This window comes from Giraffa tippelskirchi, chromosome 13 (genome assembly GCF_054371585.1).
Source record: "Giraffa tippelskirchi isolate mGirTip1 chromosome 13, T2T-mGirTip1v1.2.pri, whole genome shotgun sequence".
NCBI lineage: Eukaryota > Metazoa > Chordata > Mammalia > Artiodactyla > Giraffidae > Giraffa > Giraffa tippelskirchi.
In genome coordinates this window covers 34,715,780-34,738,120 of record NC_137287.1, presented here as the reverse complement: position 1 = coordinate 34,738,120, position 22,341 = coordinate 34,715,780, and the positions used below count along the sequence as shown (strand labels likewise).

The following is a 22,341-nucleotide window of genomic DNA, read 5'->3' as shown; positions in this document are numbered from 1 at the left end:
CCTTTTGCCTTCAGTTTTTCCCAGCTTCAGAGTCTTTTCCAATGAGTTGGCTCTTCACCTCAGTTGGCCAAAGTATTGGAGCTTCAGCTACAGCATTAGTCCTTCCAATGAATATTCAGGGTTGATTTCCTTTAGGATGGACTGGTTTGATCTCCTTGCTGTCTAATGGACTCTCAAGAGTTTTCTCCAGCACCACATTTCAAAAGCATCAGTTCTCCAGTGCTCATTCTTCTTTATGGTTCAACTCTTACATCTGTACTTGACTGCTAGAAAAACCATAGCTTTGACTAGATGGAACTTTTTTGGCAAAGTGAGTTCTGCTTTTTAATATGCTGTCTAGGTTTGTCATAGCTGGTAAACTTTGAGGACTGGACAGATTTGTCCAAGCAGAGCAAGCGGTGGGTACAATTCAGAATGCTCTAGATTGATCTAGAAGGATCTTTCATTCTTTTGAAAAGATTTAAAGGGCCAGTATCATCACAGATTGGAGGGAGGGGAACAGTGGTACCAAAGAAATGGACTGGGGTTAGATTGTGTGGACTTGTTTGTTGCCATGTACTTAAGAAATAGAAATGTCTAGGCTAGCATGACGGCATTGGTAAGAGAGGGATGTAGAGAGAGTAGAAGTACCTTTTCAAATTCTAACCTATAGGATTTTTTAATGGATGATACAGGATATGTGAAGATTAAGGGAGCATCAAGGCATTATTGATCAAGAATTTGTTTTGAGGAACGAAGTGGATGGAGATGCCATTTGCTGAAGGGGGACGTCTTGCTGAGAAATCCACTTGAGGGAGGAGGGAAATGCGAAGTTAGGTTCCTATGCCTGAGGTGTGGTTCAGAAATGCCTTTGTTTCTCCTCCAGTGGGAATAGAGTAGCCTTATATAAGAGAAAGGACCAGTGATGGGAAGAAGGGAAAACCCTCATCTGATGTTCCCAGGGCTACCTGAGCAGTCTCATTTGATTTCGCTGCTCACAGATCCTAGTTGGCTTCTTGTAGAAGAGACCTTATCAGTTATCTCTCTCAATTAATGCTTGTGACTGTGAGATGGCACGGGTTTCCTGAGGAGGGAGAGTATTGTTTTGCTTCTTTCATGTTTATATTGATTGAAAGTTTTCTGTAGGGAGACTTAGTAAACTGGTAGATCATTGGTAGATAGATAGTGCCATGAAGTTGCATGCCTACAAAGACATCGGGTCAGTTTTGATAAGAGCTGATAGCTTGATTGATCAATCAAAAGATAGATAATAGAAATGATACAGATGGATGGATGAATGGATGGATGGACAGATAGACAAGAGATAGATGCATTCCATCAGCGTCAGGAATGAGTGAAATCGCAGCTGGCCCTCCATCTCCTATTGCTGACGATCCTCAGTTCTACCATCTCCCACCTCCTCTCCCTTCTCCTCTTGCCTGTTCCTTTGATGCCAGCCTCTGTATGCCAGCCGTTATACTACTGTCCTTTTCAAGGTACTGTTACAACGTGTAAGATTAAAAATGTCTTCTTTATTTTTTGTTTTTATGTGTTATCTGTGTTCAAAGTATTATAAACCTATATAGCCAATTGTGTCAGTTGGGTATCTAAGCTAACTTTGTTGGACTTACAAACAAATTAGACTTATGCATATGCTCTCAGAATGGAACTTGTTCGTATGTAAGGGACTTACTCTATCTGTCTTCCTCATGGGGTCACAAAGAGTCAGACATGATTGAGCACACGCACGCGTGCGCACACATGTGCGTGCACACACACACACACTTCCTTAGTGGATCAGTAGGTTGTGGCTACCTCTCAGCTGCTCTTCTAGGTGCATCACTTGTACCAGGCCATGGGATGGCACACCTCTCCCTTCCAGAAAAAGCTCCGAGAGTACTTGTCAGAAATACCTTCTGTCACATCACAACTCTCACCATTGCCTTTTCTCAGGAGCATTTAGTAAGGGACCTCTGGTGTTTAACCTTCAGCCCAAGGACACAAGGTTTCCCATACCTGTCCTTCTCTGTCTTTCAGCAGTTCTGTAATAGATGCTTTCACAAAAAAAGCACTTACTGGAAGGAAGAGGAATTGATCACCAACCCTAAAATATGGTCATTTTTTGAGGCGGTGGTTTAGTCACCAAGTCGTGTCTTGCGACCCCATGGACTGTAGCCTGCTAAGCTCCTCTGTCGATGGAAATTCCCTGGCAAGAATACTGGAGTGGGTTTCCATTTCCTTCTCCAGGGGATCTTCCCAACCCAGAGACTGAACCTGTGTCACCTGCATTTCAGTTGGATTCTTTAGCACTAAGCTACCTGGGAAGCCCATAGACTGTTCCCTAAATAATGTGCAGTGGGATTGTAGTGCAGATAGCTTCCTGATTTGCAAATAATCTTGTTTGTTATTTCCTTAAGTAGAAGTTTCTAAAGGGCCAGGATTTATTTTATGGAAAATGCACCATGCAGAACATTTGGAAAATTACAAAATTCTGTTAATCCTATATACAGGTTATTTGAAAGTTCTCTTAGATATCATGCATTGACTTATGAATTTTTATGGTTCTTGAATTTTTTGAAATGTATTCCACACAATCTGTAGTGAATAAATGTCATTTTCTTTGGGTTTTGGAAAGCACTTTGGCATTCTATAGGGTCTCGGGGTCGCAATTAGGGATGACAGTTATTAGAATATAGATGCTTGCTCCTTGGAAGAAAAGTTATGACCAACCTAGACAGCATATTAAAAAAACAGAGACATTACTTTGCCAACAAAGGTCCTTCTAGTCAAAGCTATGGTTTTCCCACAGTCATGTGTGGATGTGAGAGTTGGACTATAAAGAAAGCTGAGCGCTGAAGAATTGATGTTTTTGGACTGTGATGTTAGAGAAGACTCTTGAGAGTCCCTTGGACTGCAAGGAGATCCAACCAGTCCATCCTAAAGGAAAAATCAGTCCTGAATATTCATTGGAAGGACTGATGCTGAAGCTCTAATCTTTTGGCCACCTAATTCGAAAAGCTGACTCATTAGAAAAGACCCCGATGCTGGGAAAGATTGAAGGCAGAAGGAGAAGGGGACAACAGAGGATGAGATGGTTGAATGGCATCACCAACTCAATGGACATGAGTTTGAGTAAACTCTGGGAGTTGGCAATGGGCAAGGAGGCCTGGCGTGCTGCAGTCCATGGGGTCACAAAGAGTCAGACATGACTGAGCTACTGAACTGAACTGAAGAATGTTTTTAAAAGAATTCTGTTTTATGCGAGCTTCCAAAATTTTTCAAACTTAATACAAAGAGATGTGATGGATTATCTAGCAGTGATACATGAAAGAAGAACAAAGTATTTAAGTTATTATAGGGTCTCTAGAAAGTATGGATATGGGGCAGAATCAATTACCATATCCTTTTCAAAAGGTTCATCTGTAGCTGGTCAGTAGTTTCTGTGCTATTAACGTGTGTAGGCAGAAAATCAAAGAAGGCCATAAATCCATTAAAAAAAAAATACGCCAACCCATTTGACTTGTGGTTAACTTGCAATGATATGAGTTGTTGAATCAAATGTGATAACATTTTTGTGTATTTGTTTTAAGGCTGGAAATTGAATCCAGTTGTGGGTGCAGTGTACAGTCCTGAATTCTATGCAGGTAAAGAGTTTCTCTTTGCATGATATTTTCTTTGTCTTTTCTAAATGTGCTTTGCCTGCCCATAAAGAGTGGGTTTCATCAAATAATCTGAACCAATAAATTCCTATCCTCCCAAGTTCTAAATGATTTTTTTAAGGCAAAACCAAAAGTGTTCCAAAAATCTTACAAAAAAAAGGGGGGGGAGTCATGTAAGTTACATTGTGATGTAAGCATGGGGCTGCAGCCCCTTGTGATGTTTCACATAGATTTTGCCTCAAAAAAAGCATTGAGATTTTGTTCAAGAGCCTTTGAACAAATGGACAGCTGTTCACGCAGGTTTTCTTTCAATGTGCCTGAATGTGTTTTTCAGCCATACCTCTCCATTTGGAGTTGCATTTTTTTCCCTTGGCAAAGCAGAGAATTGGATTAATTATCCCAATCACATGGCAGTGAGTTGGAATTACAAAGAGAATTATTTAGAAAACTAGAAAAGTTAAGTTCTCCTTCTTTCTCCATTAATCAATGGTCCATAGCAGTTCCCTTTCTCTCTGCTTTGCCTTCAAGGGTCTATATCTTTCTCCTCATCCCTTCCTTGCCACCCACCAACTACCAGTCAAATCCACTGTCCCAGAAAACTTGGTCATCAAATATGGGGAGAGAGTAACCTGGAAGCAACAGCAGGTGACACTGTTTGTTTGTTTTTTTGCTCAGCTTTGCCTACCAGTTAATTTCTGCCAGTTATTTTTCCTGCTCATGAGCAAAGCTGCATTGAACATCTGGGATGTTCAACCTAATCAACCTGAGTAGATTTGCTATGTAGATGTTGAGAAGAAGTCTTGCTTCTATGTGGCCCTTGCTTTTTAATAAGGAGAAATCAATGACCCATTGGTCTATAGCCACTCTTTTGTAATCTCTTGGTGGTAAGCCACTCCCCTTGCTTTGTCTCTTCTGAGATGCTCTACATCGGTCATTTTCCTGCAAGTCAACACTGACTTAGTGGATGACAGAGGAGACAGGAAACCTTGATAGCTGCTCTAGCACAAAAACCAACTTGATTTTAAAAGATGGTAAATCTGGAAAGGCCCGACATGATAGCTGAGCTCCAGATTTTAGATAAACAGCGTTTGGAGTTGTTCTTCATGTGTGAATTTTATTACAAGCCGGGGCTACATCAAGGGACTCTAATAGTGAAATAATTGTGCTGACTCTTATGAGGGGAGAGGGGAAAGGACCTAGCTTTGAGACTTTTCATGATTATGTGGTGGGATCCACTTCCCAAGAGGACACATAACAGAGTGAGGAATGTGGATGTTACTCTCAGGCACCCTGGGGTGGGAATCCTGGTTTCTCTGCTTACCAGATGTGTGACTCTAGGCAAGTTGCTTAACCTCTCTGTGCCTCAGCGTCTTCATCTGTTCTGTGCGAGATGGTGGTAGTAACAAACGCACAGGTATTTATAAGAATTATGTGGGTTGATATATGAAGAGTATTGGTGCATAACTGGCACCATATAAATGTTGGGGAAATACAGATAAATAAGTTAATGCCCCACCTCTCTGCCATAGGGAGAAAGTTAACTGAGAGCTGATTCTGCTGAATTCTAGGTGACCCACTAGACTAAAAGATTCACTTCTCAACGTGAGAGAAGACTAGTGCTTCAGGGCTTAGGGTATCCAATCCAGGGGGCACAGACATTGCTGGGGTTGTCCAAAGCTCCAAAGAAATGAAATCTTCCGAAAGGGCAAGGAGGAAGTTGGAAAGCAGCTTCTGTGTATTTGTAAGTGGTGCCCAGTGAGATGGAGTTGCTAGAACAGAAAGGTGCAGATTTTCTCTGTGTGTGTGTGCCAATGTGCATGTCTTCTTCCCCAAAATAATGAGATGAAGAACAGGAAGCCTGACCCTGTCCTTTGAGGAGGTAGAGTGTGAATGTGTGAGTTGAATCAGAGAGACGAAAGTGCGTTTTTTCAGCCCCATGCAATATAATTACTGGTCACCTTTGGCTCATGCAACCAGGAAAACAGCAAATAGCAAAACAGCAAATATCTCCCTTACAAGTAATTTCAAACCTCTTTGCATGTATGTGAGTGTCTAAGAGGTTGTTAATTCAGAAGAAACCATCAGAATGACTTACACATATAAGAATAAACGAATCTGCATAACTCTTAGAGCGTTAGAGCAGCCATTGAAATGAGCCCTGGGCCCAGCCTCAAAAGTCAGATCACTGGACTCTAGGGAAAGAATCAGTTATTATAAGGGTTACTATTGACTGAGTATTTTTTAGTCAGGCACTGTTTTAAGCATTTTACCTAAATTAATGTATTTGAATCCTCACAGCATTTTCCAAATGTGGAAACTAAAGTCCAAAGGGTTTGCATCACGGGATTAAGATTTCACAGCTGGTAAGAAGCCGGCTAGAATTGAAGTTAAGAGCCTGTGTTCTTTGCAACCAGTTTATTCTGCTTTATTTTTTATGAATGTTAGAAGTCATCATTCTTACTGAGCATGCCTTCTGATAGTAGATCACATTACTACTCTGTCCGAATAAGTCAAATTAAAGAGAAATGAAATGATCGTTTTGGATTATCCCAACCACTATGCATGCTGCTTTGCTCAGTCGCTCAGTCGTGTCCAGCTGTTTGCGGCCCCGTGGACTGTAGCCCGCCAGGCTCTTCTGTCCATGGAATTCTCCAGGCAACAATACTGGAGTGGGTTGCCATTTGCTCCTCCAGGGATTCCACCATCATATTTAGATGTACTAACTGGTTGTGTCAGGGGAAGTTTTCAAGAGCCTGGACAACTGAATAATTATTTCTATGGGCTGCTCCAGTAAACTTGAATCTAAAAAAAAAAAATGGGACAGATAAGTAAATGTTACTTGCGAAATCTGAATCTTGGTGTTTGGTGTGGCCAATATCTGGGCCATCCTTCATAACCAGAGGCTGTCTCTTTTTGCCTGTACGTCTGTCTGTGTAGGTAGACAGTGTGCATGCCTGCTCAGTCGTTCAGTCATGTCCGACTCTTTGTGACCCCATGGACTGTAGCCTGCCAGGCTCCTCTGTCCATGGAATTCTCCAGGCAGGAATACTGGAGTGGGTTGCCAGAGTTCATGATATTCAGAAATCTGGGAAAATGTTGCTGCACACTCAACACTCCAGAACAATTCCTTTGAAATACTTGAAGACCCATAAACCCTGAGAATCCTGCTAGCTTCCATTTTAAATTTCAGGCACCTGTGTGCGTGTAACGCATATATGCAAAACAGAGCCGTAGAACATATTCATTTCCATAACCAGGTATAATGCCTTATGTTATCCGTTTAAATACCCATGACTAAGAATCTAGGGGGCATTCGAAATTTCCCCAACTATAAAAATAGTCAGGATTTATCTTGGAATTTTGAATGTGCCCCAGAGCTGAAATGAAGACCATGTCATTGATTTGCTGTGGGTATTTCACAGGTCAGCACTGTATCTACCTGAGATAGAGAACCAGCCTTATTTTATTAGTCATTTCTATATATAAGATTTTTGCATTAATGACAAAGATCACCATATCCCCATAGTATAATCATTGATTTTCTGAAGCTTATGCAGAATTAACAACCCAGCCTCCAATTGTCTCCTAGAATGGGGCAGGAAAAGTCCACATATTTTGTAAATTAAAATCAATATTTTCAATTTCTCCTTAAAGTAATTTTCCTAATTTAGTGGACTTTTCCCGAACATTTATTTTCTCTTTAATTATAAAACGGCAGGTTATTGATTTTCGTCTATACCCTCTTGACGCCCTGAGTGCATTTTTATTGCTAATGCAGGGTGGGGGTGGGGAGAACAGTTACACCCCTTAATGAGGATCTTTAATTACTAGCTGAACAGTATTAATTTGCTTTGATAAATTATGACACTCACTCTCCCTCGCACACACGTTCCAGGGGAACCATTTAGAAACCTGTTATGAAAGGTCTTTCATTGGGGGTGGTTTTTCTGAACTCTCATCAAGTTATGCCTGCAAGGATTCTTCTAAATGCTTATCCAGTACCAGTCTCCAGAAGCAGATATACCTAAATCAGCATATTCTGTGAACGTATATAAATCTCCTCCAAAGACAAGTGGGTGTTTTCCTACAAAACTAAGCAGCAGCATTGATGATTTTTTTCTAAGCCTAATGATCTTCAGACTCCTTGAGGCGTATTCTCATGACGAATGATTGATTAGTCAATAGGAAAAAAAAAATGCCCAGGTGAGTTTCAAAGTCTTCAGTCAGCTGCTATGGGCATTCCATTTTAGAGTCAAAATAAAATTGAAGACACTAAATAGAAGTAGAATATCTGCAAATATCCATTTCCATTGTGTGCATGCTAAGTCACTTCAGTCGTGTCTGACTCTGTGAAACCCTAGGAATGTAGCCCCCAGGCTCCTCTGTCCATGGGATTCTCCAGGCAAGAATACTGGAGTGAGTTGCCATGCCCTCCCCCAGGGGATCTACCTGACTCAGGGATCAAACCTGAGTCTCCTGAATTGGCAGGTAGGTTCTCTACCACTAGCGCCACCTGGGAAGCCCATTGCCAGTAGCATTTCTCAAGTTATTTAGTGTAGTTAGAAATAGAGTTTTTAGGAGGAGACCTCAACAGGGATCTTACACTTTCCCTGTCATTGTGACAAGTTCTCCTTGTCATCTAATAAAAAGATTTTTTAAAAAAAATATATCCTTAAGGGATAATCATGATATCAAGCCAACAAAACTGTTGATGGAAAGCACTTTTAATCTTCACACATAAGTGAAACAAAATAAAAATAAATAACAGAAGGCTATACACAGTTGTCGACACAGTGCTGACAAATGGCAAATTCATTCATTTCTTAGTTGCTGGTAAGATGGCTACAGAGCTCACACACACTGTTTATCATATCTGCCAACTCATTTTTGTGATTAAATATTCCATCACTGGGGCTATAAGGTGGCAGAGCTTAACAAGATTCATAAGATGCACCACTTGAACACGCATAACTCACTTCCGTGGATGGGGAGCACCCTGCCTACAGAGGAAAATTGGAACTGAGTTAAATTACTTCACAAGTCGTGATCAATGGAGAAAGGAAAAGATCTTCTGATGCAATGCAGATCTAAGATAGAGGTAGGTCTTGATGATTGGAAACACACAATTAAAATCAAAAGGAGAGAGATACAGAAATTAACTTGTGCCAATTAACTTGGAAACCTTGAAGATGACGATGAACGATAGTCTGGGTGACACTATTATAATTAATGGATTTGGCGGTGTGGGGAGGGGGAAAGAAGGAGGTCCAGAGTGGATCTTCCTTCTGAAAATAAATATTTCTGGTTTGGGGGGGCGTGAAACAAAATGACATGTACTCCAAGAAGGGCATACGTGGTTGCAAAGTCACATTTGAAAAGTGGCCAGGTCTTAAAACTAGGTTATCCTGGGGTTATAGGGAGGATCAGATACAATAATGAGTATAATAGAACTTCACAGACTGTAAGGTAAGATAGAAATATAAGAGATTAGTGTGATCGCTAAAGTCGCCTGGATTGATTGTGTCCACGTCAGCACAAACCTGGCCATGGACAACGTGACTTGATACCAGGCTAGGTGATGGGAAAGAGGATTGGGATCTCAATATGAAGGTTAAAAATGAAGAGGATGGATGAGCACTGTGAGATTGCACATCTTGAAAGGGCAGCTGTATTTGACCTTGGATTACCTGAACAAAGGAATTGGTTTTCTGTGGGCTCTTGGCCACTGTGAACCATGATTCATCTAAGAATTGGGTCAGAAGAAGGTTAGATGTAGGTCTCCCTACCAGCTGCCTCTCCACCCCCACTTCACTTTGTTGAGTCCATTACAACTAAGAGAATGACCTTTAGCCACACTTTTGGATGAACTTCTTTCCAATTCCATTCCTGAAATTTGGATACAGTAGTTTCTGACAAAAGTAAGATTTGCCCAGAATCTGCGTTAGCCTGACATTTGTTGCTGTTGAAAAATTTGGTCACAGTCCTAGACTTTGGGTTGGGCTTTGGGTAATCTACCAAAAGACTGGGTAACAAGCATGCCCCATTTTGGGTGATGGTCTTAGCATCCTGGAAGAGTATGCGCTTAGCTGCTCAATCATGTCCAACTCTTTGTGATCCTGTGGACTGTAGCCTGCCAGGCTCCTTTGTCCATGGAATTCTCCAGGCAAGAATCCTGGAGTGGGTTGGTGTTCCCTTCTCCAGGGGATCTTCCCGACCCTGGGATTGAACTCACATCTCTTTCATTGTCAGGCGGATTCTTTACCACTGAGCCACCAGGGATGCCCCCTCTACACTCCTTGTAACCACCCGGAGGACCAGTCCTGCCTGTACTCAGAGCCATGGTGGTGAGGAGCCGCTGTTCATGCACAATGACCTTTGGCTTGGTGATATTTTGTATAATTTACACATCTGCCAGATTCCAGTGCAGTGCACTTCAGTGAACTGGAACAGAAGAGTCCAGATTGAAGTCCCCAAGCAAAGGATTTTCAGCCTGGAAATGTTCCACTTCAAAGAGTTTATCTTGTACATCTGTTTACCTTTGCCTCCCCTTTCAGTTGCAATTCACTGTACTTCTCCCCTCTCCTCCATGCATCTGTCTTATCAGATTTCATCCCAGCCCAGCCCACATTTGGCCTTAATTTTTATCTGCATCCTTCCCTGTCCCACAGAGGGACTGCAGCTCAGCTTTGATGGAGCCCTGTGGGTGTTTTTGATCTTCAAACAGGATTAGAACTTGCTTGTGCTGAAAACGGCATTTCCTAAATGTGTCCCCATTCTATTGCATGGAAAGGCCATCAAGGTGAGCTCCCCACAAAGTGAGGAGTGATGGGATGGTCCTTGTAGGAGATGCCCCACCTTTAGGCCATGGGAGGAAGATGAGGTTCAGGTATGTGGCTCTGGATAAATTTCACAGGGAAAGTTCTAGGCTGCCCTCATCAATATACTCAGCAATTTGAAACATCAGCAACCCAAGCCAACTTTGGGCACTTCCTCTGTGTCAAATTCTTCCTCTCTCCCCATTCTTATAGAAATGTTATAGACTTTCTTCATTATAGAAATTATGAAACCAAGTTTTCACGGAGAGTTTCTCTCATTCATTTAAATCACAGAACTAGTATGTGAAGAATCTGTATATCATATGAGCATAACCCTTTTCTGGGCTTCCCTGGTTGCTCAGACAGTTAAGAATTTGCCTATGATGCAGGAGACTTGGGTTCGATCCCTAGGTCGAGAAGATCCCATGCAAAAGTAAACCCAAAGCCCTGGGGAGGTGCTGTGCTTCTGTTTATCATTGCACTTGGTGGCAGTTACACAATACTGCATGAACCCATGAGGTCAGCTGGCTGTCACTCACTTACATGATGTCAGTCAAGGAAGGGCCAAAGAGAGAGGCTGTAAATAAATTCACACATACCACTGGCTTCCCTTAACTCATCCTTTATCTCGGAGTAACAGCATTGAGGACCTGGGAAGCACCAAGCACTGTGGTAGACACTGGGGTAGCAGTGATTCCCTCCAGAATTTGGCAGAGCAATAAAGGATTCAGACTAATCAACTCAGGTATAATAAATAATGGACTTCCTCAGTGCCTCAGTGGTAAAGAATCTGCCTGCAATGCAGGAGACGCAGGAAGCATCAGTTTGCTCCCTGGGTCAGGAAGATCCCCTGGAGGAAGGCATGGTAACCCACTCCAATATTCTTGCCTGGAGAATCCCATGGACAAAGGAGCCTGGCAGGCTACAGTCCATAGGGTTGCAAAGAGTCGGGCGTGACTGAAACGACTGAGCATGCATGCACACACATAATAAATAATGGTACCTCCTGGAAGACTGGAAAATAGCCAGGCTCTCTGCCTTAAAAGGGTGCCATAAATTAATTGTGAAAGGTTAAGTAAAAGTTTGCCAGGAAAGAAGGCAGAAAGGCATTGTAGGGCTGAGTAAGAAGGAATTTGGTAGTGTACAAAGGAGTTTCTCAACCTTTATCTTCAGAATCCATTGAGAAAATTCTAAAAGGAAACAAAAATAATACAAGTACTTGATGTTCATCTGAGATGGAATTACTGGGGCAAAATCAGGTTTTTCCAAAGGCTGCAAAGTTTTGACTAAGATCAGAGAGGACCTTCTAGAGAAAAGTTGCAAAAGACTTGATAATACCATAATCTGGATTCTGGAATTTATCTTTTGGTGGTTGACAAAGGCTTCCCTGGTGGCTCAGACAGTAAAGAATCTGCCTGCAATGTAGGAGACCTGTGTTTGATCCCTGGGTCGGGAAGATCCCCTGGAGGAGGGCATGGCAACCCACTCCAGTATTCTGTGGAGAATTACATGAACAGAGGAGCCTGGCGGGCTACAGTCCATGGAGTCACAAAGAGTCAGGCACAACTGAGTGACTCACACACACACACACACACACACACACACACACACACACACACACACATACACACACACCCTTATTGAAAGCTATGATGAAAAGAAATAAGAACACTTAGTGATGAGTTAGTACCCAGATCTATATTCAAAACAAAAAGGAGTCTAATCATGAGGAATATGTGTGGATTAACCCTGAAAGGCTGAAAGATGTAAGAACACATCAGTGATTGGTTGCCAATCCCAGAAACTGGGTTCTTGACAGACCCCAGGATAACAGAATGGTGTTCAATAACCAAAGCTGTTACATTGATAAAATGTCTCTTAGTTTTGTCTAAAAACTTTTCTTAGGAAAGAAAGCAAATTACCAGAGATTTTAAAAAATGAGATGGATTCATTTTTCTCTTTAAGTTTTAACTTGAGCTGCCATTCTGTCATAAACCATTTTGTTTCTAAGATTTTTTTTACTTTCCACTTTTAGTGTTCTCTTCAAAATTAATGGTTCACTGTTATTAGCCCAGACAATTAAGTTGTTGTGTAAATAGAGGCAAATTGGCCAAATATTGTTTAATACACTTTATGTTAATTATATGTATATACTTATTCTCCAAGCATAAAATGAAGTTGTCCCTTTTTCTTTTTAAAAAATGTAGTGTTGAAGAACCAACACACAAATGGCAAAACCGTGCTTAGACTAACTGCATTGATGACAGTTAATGCAATTCCAGAACTTCTATGGAACTGTTACAACCCATTACAGTCAAAATATTGGTTTATGAAAAATTAATAAAGCCAATGGAAAATGGAATCCAGCATCTGCATTAGCTATTAACACCAAAAGAATCAGCCAGAATTAATTATGCTGCATGATACATTCTAATGAGTTTTTCATTAAACTGTATACCATTATGGAAACTAAACAAGGATTATTCAAAGAATAATGCCAATGGCTGTTATTTTTTTTTTTGAGAAATTAAATTAGTTAATGGGTTGTACATTTAAATCTGATGCAAAGGTTAATCGATGTACACTCATAATTGTATTAAACTCAGTATCATTTGAAAAACAAGAACACCCCAATATCACTGATATTTCCTCTGAAGAAAAATATGAATTTATTTGTATGTTTCTAGTGTTTGTTTGATATATTGATACATGTAGTATTGTAAAGACTGAAACCCACTATATTTCTTCTCTGTCATTTTCAAAACCAATTTTCACCAGGTGAAATAGTGTACTTGCTGTCAGCCTCTGTGTGTGTGTGTATGTGTGTGTGTGTTTGTATGTATGTGTGTAGTATGAGAGGCATATTTATATAAATGTATCTTATTACTCTTTGACAGGGGCTTCCCAGGTGGTGCTAGCGGTAAAAGGGGGGCACAGATGTGGGTTCAATCTCTGGGCTGGGAAGATCCCCTGGAGGAACGCATGGCAACCCACTCCAGAATTCTTTCCTGGGAAATCCCATTAACAGAAGAGCCTGGTGGGCTACAGCCCTTTGGGTTGCAAAGAGTCGGACACAACTGAGCGACTTAGCATGCTTGTGCTCTTTGAGAGATTCAAAGTTGAAGTATTTTCTATTCTCACCAAAAGAAAGAGGTCAGGATTTAAACCTAATCTGGGATAAGAAGGAAATTCAAGATGAATCTCTACAACTATCCCACGAGTACACCCAGTTCCTCCTAAAATCCAATCCTGTAAGTCAAGTGTAAGAAGGGGGCATCAGGGAGAGCTTTCGGGTGTTTTGGACTCTTATAGCATCATAGAGGTTCTTACCCCAGAAGATGAGAGGCAGAGAGGGAGAAAGCCCATCTGACTCCTTTGCAGAAACTTGTTAACTCCACTGTTTCCAGCCAAAGCACAATTTGTAATTTGTGTTCAACCCTGAGCAGAGATTGCACACTAAAATATCTTCAGGAGCAGAGACTGCACACTAAAATATCTTCAGGAGGAGGCTGTGAGATAGGTAAATGAAATGTGCAAATTGAAAGAGATACTAAGTGTTTCGCAGTTACTTCCCAGCCTTCAGATGTTTTCCATTAATTCGTTACATTTAGCATTATGTTGTTGGCCAGTCAAAACAATATGTTTTTGATGTTTAATCGCTAAGTCGTGTCCGAGTCTTTGCGACCCCATGGACTGTAGCCTACCAGGCTCCACTGTCTATGGGATTTCCCAGGAAAGAATACTGGAATGGGTTGCCATTTCCTTCTCCAGGGGATCTTCTCAATGAAAGGATGGAACCCATGTCTCTTGCATTGGCAGGCAGATTCTTTACCATTGAGCCACCAGGGAAGCCCCCAATCAAAATAGAATAGTAGTTACCAATTTGCTACTACTTTGTTAAACAAACAAAACCAAGAGAACAAAATAAGTCCCCAATAGATCATATTTTGAGTTTCCAAATAGTAGTAATTACTATTTCCGTTATTATTACTGAGATCACTTACTGATTAGCTACTATTTGCCAAACCCTTTCGTGTGATAATTTTAATCCTTACGACAATACTCAATGAAATTGATAGTTTGTCCATGTTTGACAGATATGAAAACTGGAGGCTCAAGGTCATTAAATGATGAGGTCCAAAAAAACTGAGCAAGGCTAGAGAACAAAACTAAGCCTAAAACTTGCCGAAAACCATGCTTTTCCAGCTACTCTATCTGAGCTTAAGGGTTCACTGTTTCTCCTCTGTTTCATTCCTCCATGTCTTGTTTCTATTTTGCAAGTGGGATTTTTTCTTATCTACAGAAGATACCACCTCCCCACAGACTTCCTTGGTTGGATTTAAAACCCTACTGCAGATTCTTCAAGTTGGTCAGTAGCTTCTAGATGTTAGTAACATCTTTAGCCTGGAAGAGTCAGATGTTTTCAGCCAGAAGATGACTGCAGAATCTTTAGACATAGTTTTTTTGAAATGGGTTTGGTGGATATTTATCAGGCCTTGCCTGGAAAATCCCATGGACAGAGGAGCCTGGTGGGCTACAGCCCATAGGGTCGCAGAGAGTCGGACATGAATGAATCGAGTTACACAGACGCACACACCCACGGATTGTTTATCATTCCAAGGTTAGAGAGGATGTTTTATCAACTCTAAACCAAGTATCACTGTTGGTAAGTTTCATGAGGGAGTCTGAGCTTCGGAATCATGCCAGGCTGGCTCAGATTGCGGCTTTTTTTTTTTTTTTTTTTTTAGTGCAAATGCGGTTTTGTCTGATGTTTTTCTGCCTCTCAGCCTTAGTTTCCTTGTGGATTTAATAAGAAAAAAAAGTTCCAGTGCTTGTAGAACATACTTGGACCAGGAGCAGAAACTTGGTGCCATCTTGTTGGTCTTATTAATATCAGCTGTATTTAAGATTGTTTATATAGTTCTTGGATTTCCCAAGTGACACGGTGATAAAGAACCTGCCTTCCAATGCAGGAGACTGGGGTTCGATCCCTGGGTCAGGAAGATCCCCTGTAGGAGGAAATGGCAACTGACTCCAGTATTCTTGCCTGGAGAATATCATGGATGAGGAGCCTGGTGGGCTACAGTCCATGGATTTGCAGAGAATTAAACACGACTGAGCAGCTGAGCACACGCATACATCCTATAGTCCCTACATTACCATGTTACTGTTGTTGGTAATCCTGGAATCCCCTGGGAGCTTGTAGAAATGTAGACTCTCAGGCCCCACCCCATAGGGTCTCAAAGAGTGGGACATGATGGAGCAACTAACACTTTCACTTTCTTTCATACCTACTAGATCAGAAAGTTCATTTAAAAAGTGTCCTGGCCCAGCCCATTGATTCAGTGCATATTAGCATTTGAGAAGCAAGCCTTTAAGATGGCCCTTATCTATATATTGATGCCTATGACCCAGAAGGCCAGTTGCCTTAGGAAATGAAACTTATTTTCATCATTTTTCTTGTATTTGAATTGTTGTCCTTCTACAAATGCCTTATGGGACCATATTTCTCCTTGTTCCATTCAAACAACAATGAATTATAAAGAAATTTGAGTGAAGTGTTAGAAAAAAAGAACATATCTTCAAACTCTTTGGGGATATTCATTTTTAACAAAACAAAGAAAATTTAAAATTTTGGCAAATATTGATAAAATGATACCTTCTGAAATTTTTAGTGCCCACTTCCTGTGAAGGGGCTAAGGCTGTCCTGAAAGACAATTATTAGTAGAATTGTTCCAAATAGAAAGTAGACCTTAGAACAAGGGTCCCTAAACATGTTCTGTAAAGGTCCCATCAGGCTCCTCTGTTCATGGAGTTCTCCAGGCAAGAATAGTAGAGTAGGCAGTCATTCCCTTCTCCAGGAGATCTTCCTGACCAAGGGATCAAACCTGGGTCTCCTGCATTGCATGAAGATTCTTTACCATCTGAGCCACCAGGGAAGCCCTATAGGGGTCCAGGTAGCAAATATTTTAGTCTTTGTGAGCCATGTGTTCTCTGTTGCAATTACTTAGCTCTGTCACTGTAGCGTAAAGCAGCCATAAATAATATGCAAGTGAATGAGTATAGTTGTGTTCCAATATAACTTTATTGATACTAAAATTTGAAGTTTATATAATTTTCACCTGTCACCAAATATTATTCTTCTACTGATTTTTTTTCCCCTCAGTCATATAAAAATGTAATCATTCTTAGCTCATGGCCATACAAAAAGGTAGTAGGCCAGATATGGCTAAAAATCTGTAGCTTGCCTGCACCTAATTTAAAAGATTAGTTTTGAATCCCTTCACTGTTCACCTGAAACTATCACAACATTGTTAGTCAGCTATACCCCAAAACAAAATAAAAATTTTAAAAAAAGATTAGCCTTAAGTCCATGGGTCCAGAAATCTCTTTGGTTTATTTTGAATTTAGTACCACAATAATTCTGTCTGTGTAACCTTGGGCAAAATGCTAAAACTCTCAATGTCTCAGTATCCCCACCTGTTAAAAGGGTATAATAGTAGTACTTGTCTTATAGGGTAAATTAGAGGATAATCCAAAGGAAACATTGGGAGGGTTTGCCTGGCACATAGCGAGTCTTCAATAAGCAGTTTTGGGAACTGTTACTGTAACATTTGAGGATCCAATATATTTATATCTTATTGAGTCAATTAAATATTTTCTGTAGAATCCTCTATTAGCCTAAATTTGGGAGGCAGGAGAATAAAGTGAGGTGAGTCATTACATTTTTTAAACAATAAAGAATCAGGGAGAAAATTGTACAGATACCTGATATACTATCCTTTTCCTCTGCAATTTTGTCAAAATAAAAAGTGAAAAGAAAAAAACGATGTGTTTCTAAATGGGAAAATCAAAACTTACTAAATAAATTGGAATGAGGGATTATTTACACTATAGGCAGATTCACTCCAAGGCTCCTTTAAATATGGAAATCCCTTGGCACAATTAAAACATGATTTGATTTATAAGAATTAAACATACATGCTTCATTTTCTGCAGCCTCTGTGCTTAAATGGAAATACCTCGGTACGTAAAATGCTCCCATAACCCTTCAGAGAAGCTCATCTTTCAAGCATATATAAAAGCTTTAGGTATTAGCTGTGAAAATATGCTTACATGGATTAGCTCAATGCTAGTCTATGTTCAAAAATGCATAACTATAAAAGCCAAAATCGTCCACAGCCCATTAGGGCTTTGGATACATTTGTCAATTGGAAGCAGTTACCTCCATTGGCAGGAACCACATGGCTACCTCCCAGGTCTCTAAAGAGAACAGAAGTTTGATGCTTATATGACCTTTCATAGGGAACCCTCACAATAGCTCATTATTGGTCCTTAAGGCTAAGGTAGGGTTATTATGACAAAGTATCTTTGACTGGTACCATCTCTTCAAAAACAGTCATTTATTTTCTCACCTTTCTGGGGGCTAGAAGTCTGAGATTCAGGTGTTGGCAGGATTTGACTTCTTCTGAGGCCTCTCTCCTTGACTTGTAGACGGCCCCCTTCTCCTGTGTCTTCACTCGACCCGCTCTCTGCGTCTGTGTCTTAATTCCGCTTTTTATGAGGACATCGGTTGTTGGAATTAGGTTCTACCCTCGTTTTACCTTAGTCACCTCTTTAAAGATGCTTTCTCCAAACACACTCATATCCTGAGCGACTAGGTGTAGGACCTCAATGTATGAATTTTGAGAGACCACCACTCAGTCCACTACAGTAGAGCAAAGAGTGTGTGTGTGCTTTTTCTGGATGGGAAACCAAGGGTGCCCTCTCTAGGACTGTGTAATTGATGACTGCGTTCCTTCTTCCGCAGAACTTGACAGGATAGCTCAGACTAGAAGTGAGAGACACTTTGATGTTGAAATGCTCCCAAGCGAAGACAAAATTGGTCAACGGATGATAGGGTCGGGATGAAAAGTAAATCAATTCTGCCTCTGCCCACAGAAGTATTCAGACCAAAGATATGTAACCATTTTCATATTTCTTCTAAATATATGGAGATGACCTAGGGCCTGGTTTCCTCTGAGCTTATCTGCATTGCTCTGCTGGGCTGTTGATTGTTGTTCAGTCACTAAGTCATGTCGGACTCTCTGTGACCCCATGGACTGTAGCCCGCCAGGCTCCTCTGTCCGTGCAAGAATACTGGAGTGGGTTGCCATTTCCTTCTCCAGGGGATCTTCCTGACCTAGTGATTGAACCCACGTCTCCTGCTTGGCAGGCGCGTTCTTTACCACCTGCCAGATGGAGACAAATAGATCCAGTTTCTAGGAGGAGAAGTGAGTGGGAAGGGAGGAGAGTTACCTCAGAGGAGGGAAACTTCCTGGGAGAAGGACCAGCCTGTGTGATGACCTGGAGGTGTGAAACTGCACCTTTCTTCCAGTTGACTTGTGTCCAATTTCATCACCTAAGGGTTGGCAGCAGAGAGAAAAATAAATGTAGACACTTTCTCCTTCCTGTCTGTGCTAGGAGACACTCCCACTGGGCTTCTTCTTGCCCCTCCAAAGGTCAGAAATGGTCCTCTGTACAGTGGGAAATCTCCAGGTGAAAAGGAGAATTGAGCTGCCCCATCTGAGGTCTGGATCTGGACTCACTGGCCCCTGTGGGAGATGCCAAATCCTGCCTGAGAGTGGCCCTGGGGATGTATATCTTGCCAGACTTTGGGATGCTGGTGATCACGGCACTCTAAGTATCAAGTGACGGGCTTTGCCAAAGGCTCCAGTGATCCCAAGATCACAGTCGGTCACATGGAGCCCGGTCCCTGCCAGTTGCAAATAGAGTCATCAACATTGCAGGAAATGGATGAGCAGGCTGCCCAGGTTTCACTTAAACTGGATGAGTCAACCTTCAAAGAACCAAAAAAGAGGAGGAGACAAGTGAGACCTGTAGGCACACAAATCCCCAGCTATCAACAAGGGACGGAAAAGTTGGCTGGGAAAAGCACTGTTTTTATCAAAGAAAATAGAAATGAGGAAGTCTTTAAAAACATACTCATTTAATCACATTCATGAATCCCTCTGAGAGCTAGGTATTTTGGTGGGCACGGCAATCCACTCCAGTATTCTTGCCTGGACAATCCCATGGACAAAGGAGCCTGGCGGGCTACAGTCCACAGAGTCGCAAAGAGTCGGACATGACTGAAGTGACTTAACGTGCACGCACGGGGATAAAAGGCTGAGTATGATTTGGCTCTGATCCAGGTGAATCATCTGTAGCTTTGACCAATATGTAAATAAAAAGTTGTAATACAGCATATCAAAGGATCTACTAGAGGGATTTTTAAGTGTGATAGGAGCATAGAAGATGGAGTAGTTAATTAACCCCTGGGGACTGGGAAGAGAAGAGGTGACTTTTAAACAACGCAGAAGGGTCGAGGTGGAGGACAGCCTTTCTTTTTTTTTTTTTCAGTTGAGCCACATGTAATTGCCAATGTTTAACCATCTTTGACATAAGAAAAGTCAATTTCATATAGTTTAACCTAAATCCCCTGGAGGAGCAAATGACAACCACCCCAATATTCTTGCCTGGGAAATCCCATGGAAAGAGGAGTCTGGCAGCTTACAGTCCATGGAGTCTCAAAGAATCAGACGTGACTTACTGACTAAACAACAAGAGCAGGAATAGAATTGAGGTTTCATCCCATCCGCCAAGGCTGACCTAATGGTAGCAATTGCCTGGAAACTGTTAAGAATGACCCAGAGGATTCCAGGCGAATAGAAAAAGATACTATTGGAATTTGATGAAAGGTTTCTGCTGGCTAAGGAATGGGTGGATACTGGTATAACTTGAACATACCTGCCATCCTTAAATTCTAGGGAATTTATAAGCAGAGGCATAGAAGTCTGAGAAATACCAATATCAGCATAATAACGAGACAGTTCTTGGTAGTTGGAGGTGGTGGGTCTATATTTGGGGGTGATGGCAGGGGCAGATCAGAGACTCAGTTCGAGAGACTCATTAGAAAACTCAGTCAATGCTGTATCACAAAGTGCCTTTAAAAAAAAACTAAATTTATTGGAGTAGAGTTGATTTACATTGTTGTGTTGCTTTCTACTGTACAGCAAAGTGATTCAGTTATAAACATACATATATCCACTCTTTTTAGATTCCCTTCCCATGTAGGTTATCTCAAACTGCCTTGATGACCTTATAAACACTCTTTTTTTTAGAAAAATATATATTTTATTGAAGGATAATCGCTTTACAATTTTATATTGACTTCTGCCATACATCAACATGAATCAGTCATAGGTATACATATGGTACACACTCTTTATACTGCTGTTTGTACCCTGTTATCTGTTTGACTTTTGAAACAAACACATATTAGCTGCCCACACCTAAAAAAACCCGTGGAGGTGACAGTGTTCTTCTATGCTCCTTTGGTTTTCTTTACTTCAAAACTTTCTTGTAAGAAAAGGTCACAAAGTACTAAGAGAACCTACAATAAGTACTTTGCAAATTAAATTGGAGAATGTTTTCAGATAAATAAAAACCAAGTCCTATGACAGTATGGATTTTGTTTTACAAAGGTCAAAATCATCGCAGAAAGATTTTTTTTTTTTGCTACAAAGAGAACATCCAGAGTTATTTCTGTCTTTATCTAAGGATCCACAGCATAAGAAAATGAGGGAAACATCATTACGCACTTCCAGAATTTAGCTTTTCAGAGAGAATCTGTGTTGTGTCCCAGAGGGCCTCACTCTGTCACACAGCACAGTATTGAAAACTGTCCCTAAGTTCTTAACTGCATAATACTGAAATGTCCTTCTGGATATGTTTTTGCTACGATTATATTATTTTTCTTTGGAAACCTCGGCACCAAAGGAGGAGGAAATGGCAACCCACTCCAGTATTCTTCCCTGGGGAATCCCATGGACAGAGGAGCCTGGCGGGCTACAGTCCATGGGATCGCAGAGTCGGACAGGACTGAGCACGCATGCGCACACACACCACTCACTCTAGAGGTTCTAACTCCCTTCCCTTAACCCTTGGGAAAGACAACAAAGGATTCCGGAAGCCCTTCCTAGGGCAGGTCTCCAAGGATATAGGTGAGTTGATGGGAAGTCAAGGCTGCTTCTCCCGAGAGATGGCTTCCCAGTGACAAGGATGACAGGAGAAAAGAGGATCGAGTGGAGGCAACTGACCTTGCCCAGCCAAGGAAGGGAACAGACACCACAGGAGCCCGTATCCATCATTAGCAAGGGGCTTACAGGTCCTCAAAAGTCTCTCTCATTCTTCCCAAAATCTTTGAGTTTGAGCTTCACGGACACAGGATTGCAGGACTGATAACCCAGAAGATTCCTGACCCTGGCCATCCTTGGACCAGGTGGTTCCACAGGAAGTCATAGATTGAGAAGATATCTTAGGATGCCGCTGCTCTTCCCCGCTGTAAAATTCCATTTTGCAAGGGTAATCCCAGTGTCCTTTGCTCTAGATCAGGGGCAGGAGAGGCATCACTGCAGCGTACCATGGTCTGCAGGCTTAGGAAGCCGCCTCAGACCCTGGAAGGCACAGAGATTTAGGGAAGAAACTGGAAATGCAGAAGCCAAAGGTGGTTTCACCCGAGTCCGGTGTGGGTCCAGGGTGGGTCCCAGGGATGGCCAAGTTGCATTTATTTTCTTCCTCTGCCTTACTTCTGCTTTTCCTCTGAAGAACTGATTCAGAAAAAACTAAAGTGGGGGGAAGAGGAAAAAATTTCTTTAAATAAATCAATGCATGTGCTTATCAGTGATTCAGTTGAGCACATCTCCAGTAGTAGATACGATTCATAACCCTTCCTGGAGGTAGGTATATTCACCCTCATTTTCCAGATGGGAATCCCGAGGCACAAAGAGGTACAGTGACTTACTGAGATCACACAGATAACTAATATCTGCATCAAGCTTGTTGTC

The 22,341-nt window shown here is 41.4% G+C and overlaps 1 protein-coding gene across 22 annotated transcripts in view; it reads left to right on the top strand.

Moving 5' to 3' along the window:
• The window catches only part of RBFOX1 (RNA binding fox-1 homolog 1), a 440,478-nt gene that overhangs the window by 321,319 nt on the left and 96,818 nt on the right, over positions 1-22,341 (top strand). For 18 of the 22 annotated variants that reach the window (XM_081554695.1, XM_081554693.1, XM_081554685.1 and 15 more), the window contains one exon: positions 3,570-3,623. In XM_081554695.1, the coding sequence (XP_081410821.1) occupies positions 3,570-3,623 (54 nt within the window). Of the gene's footprint in view, positions 1-3,569; positions 3,624-4,166; positions 4,284-22,341 lie in introns of all 22 variants that reach the window. The other 4 variants (XM_081554675.1, XM_081554680.1, XM_081554674.1 and 1 more) reach the window with 1 other exon arrangement.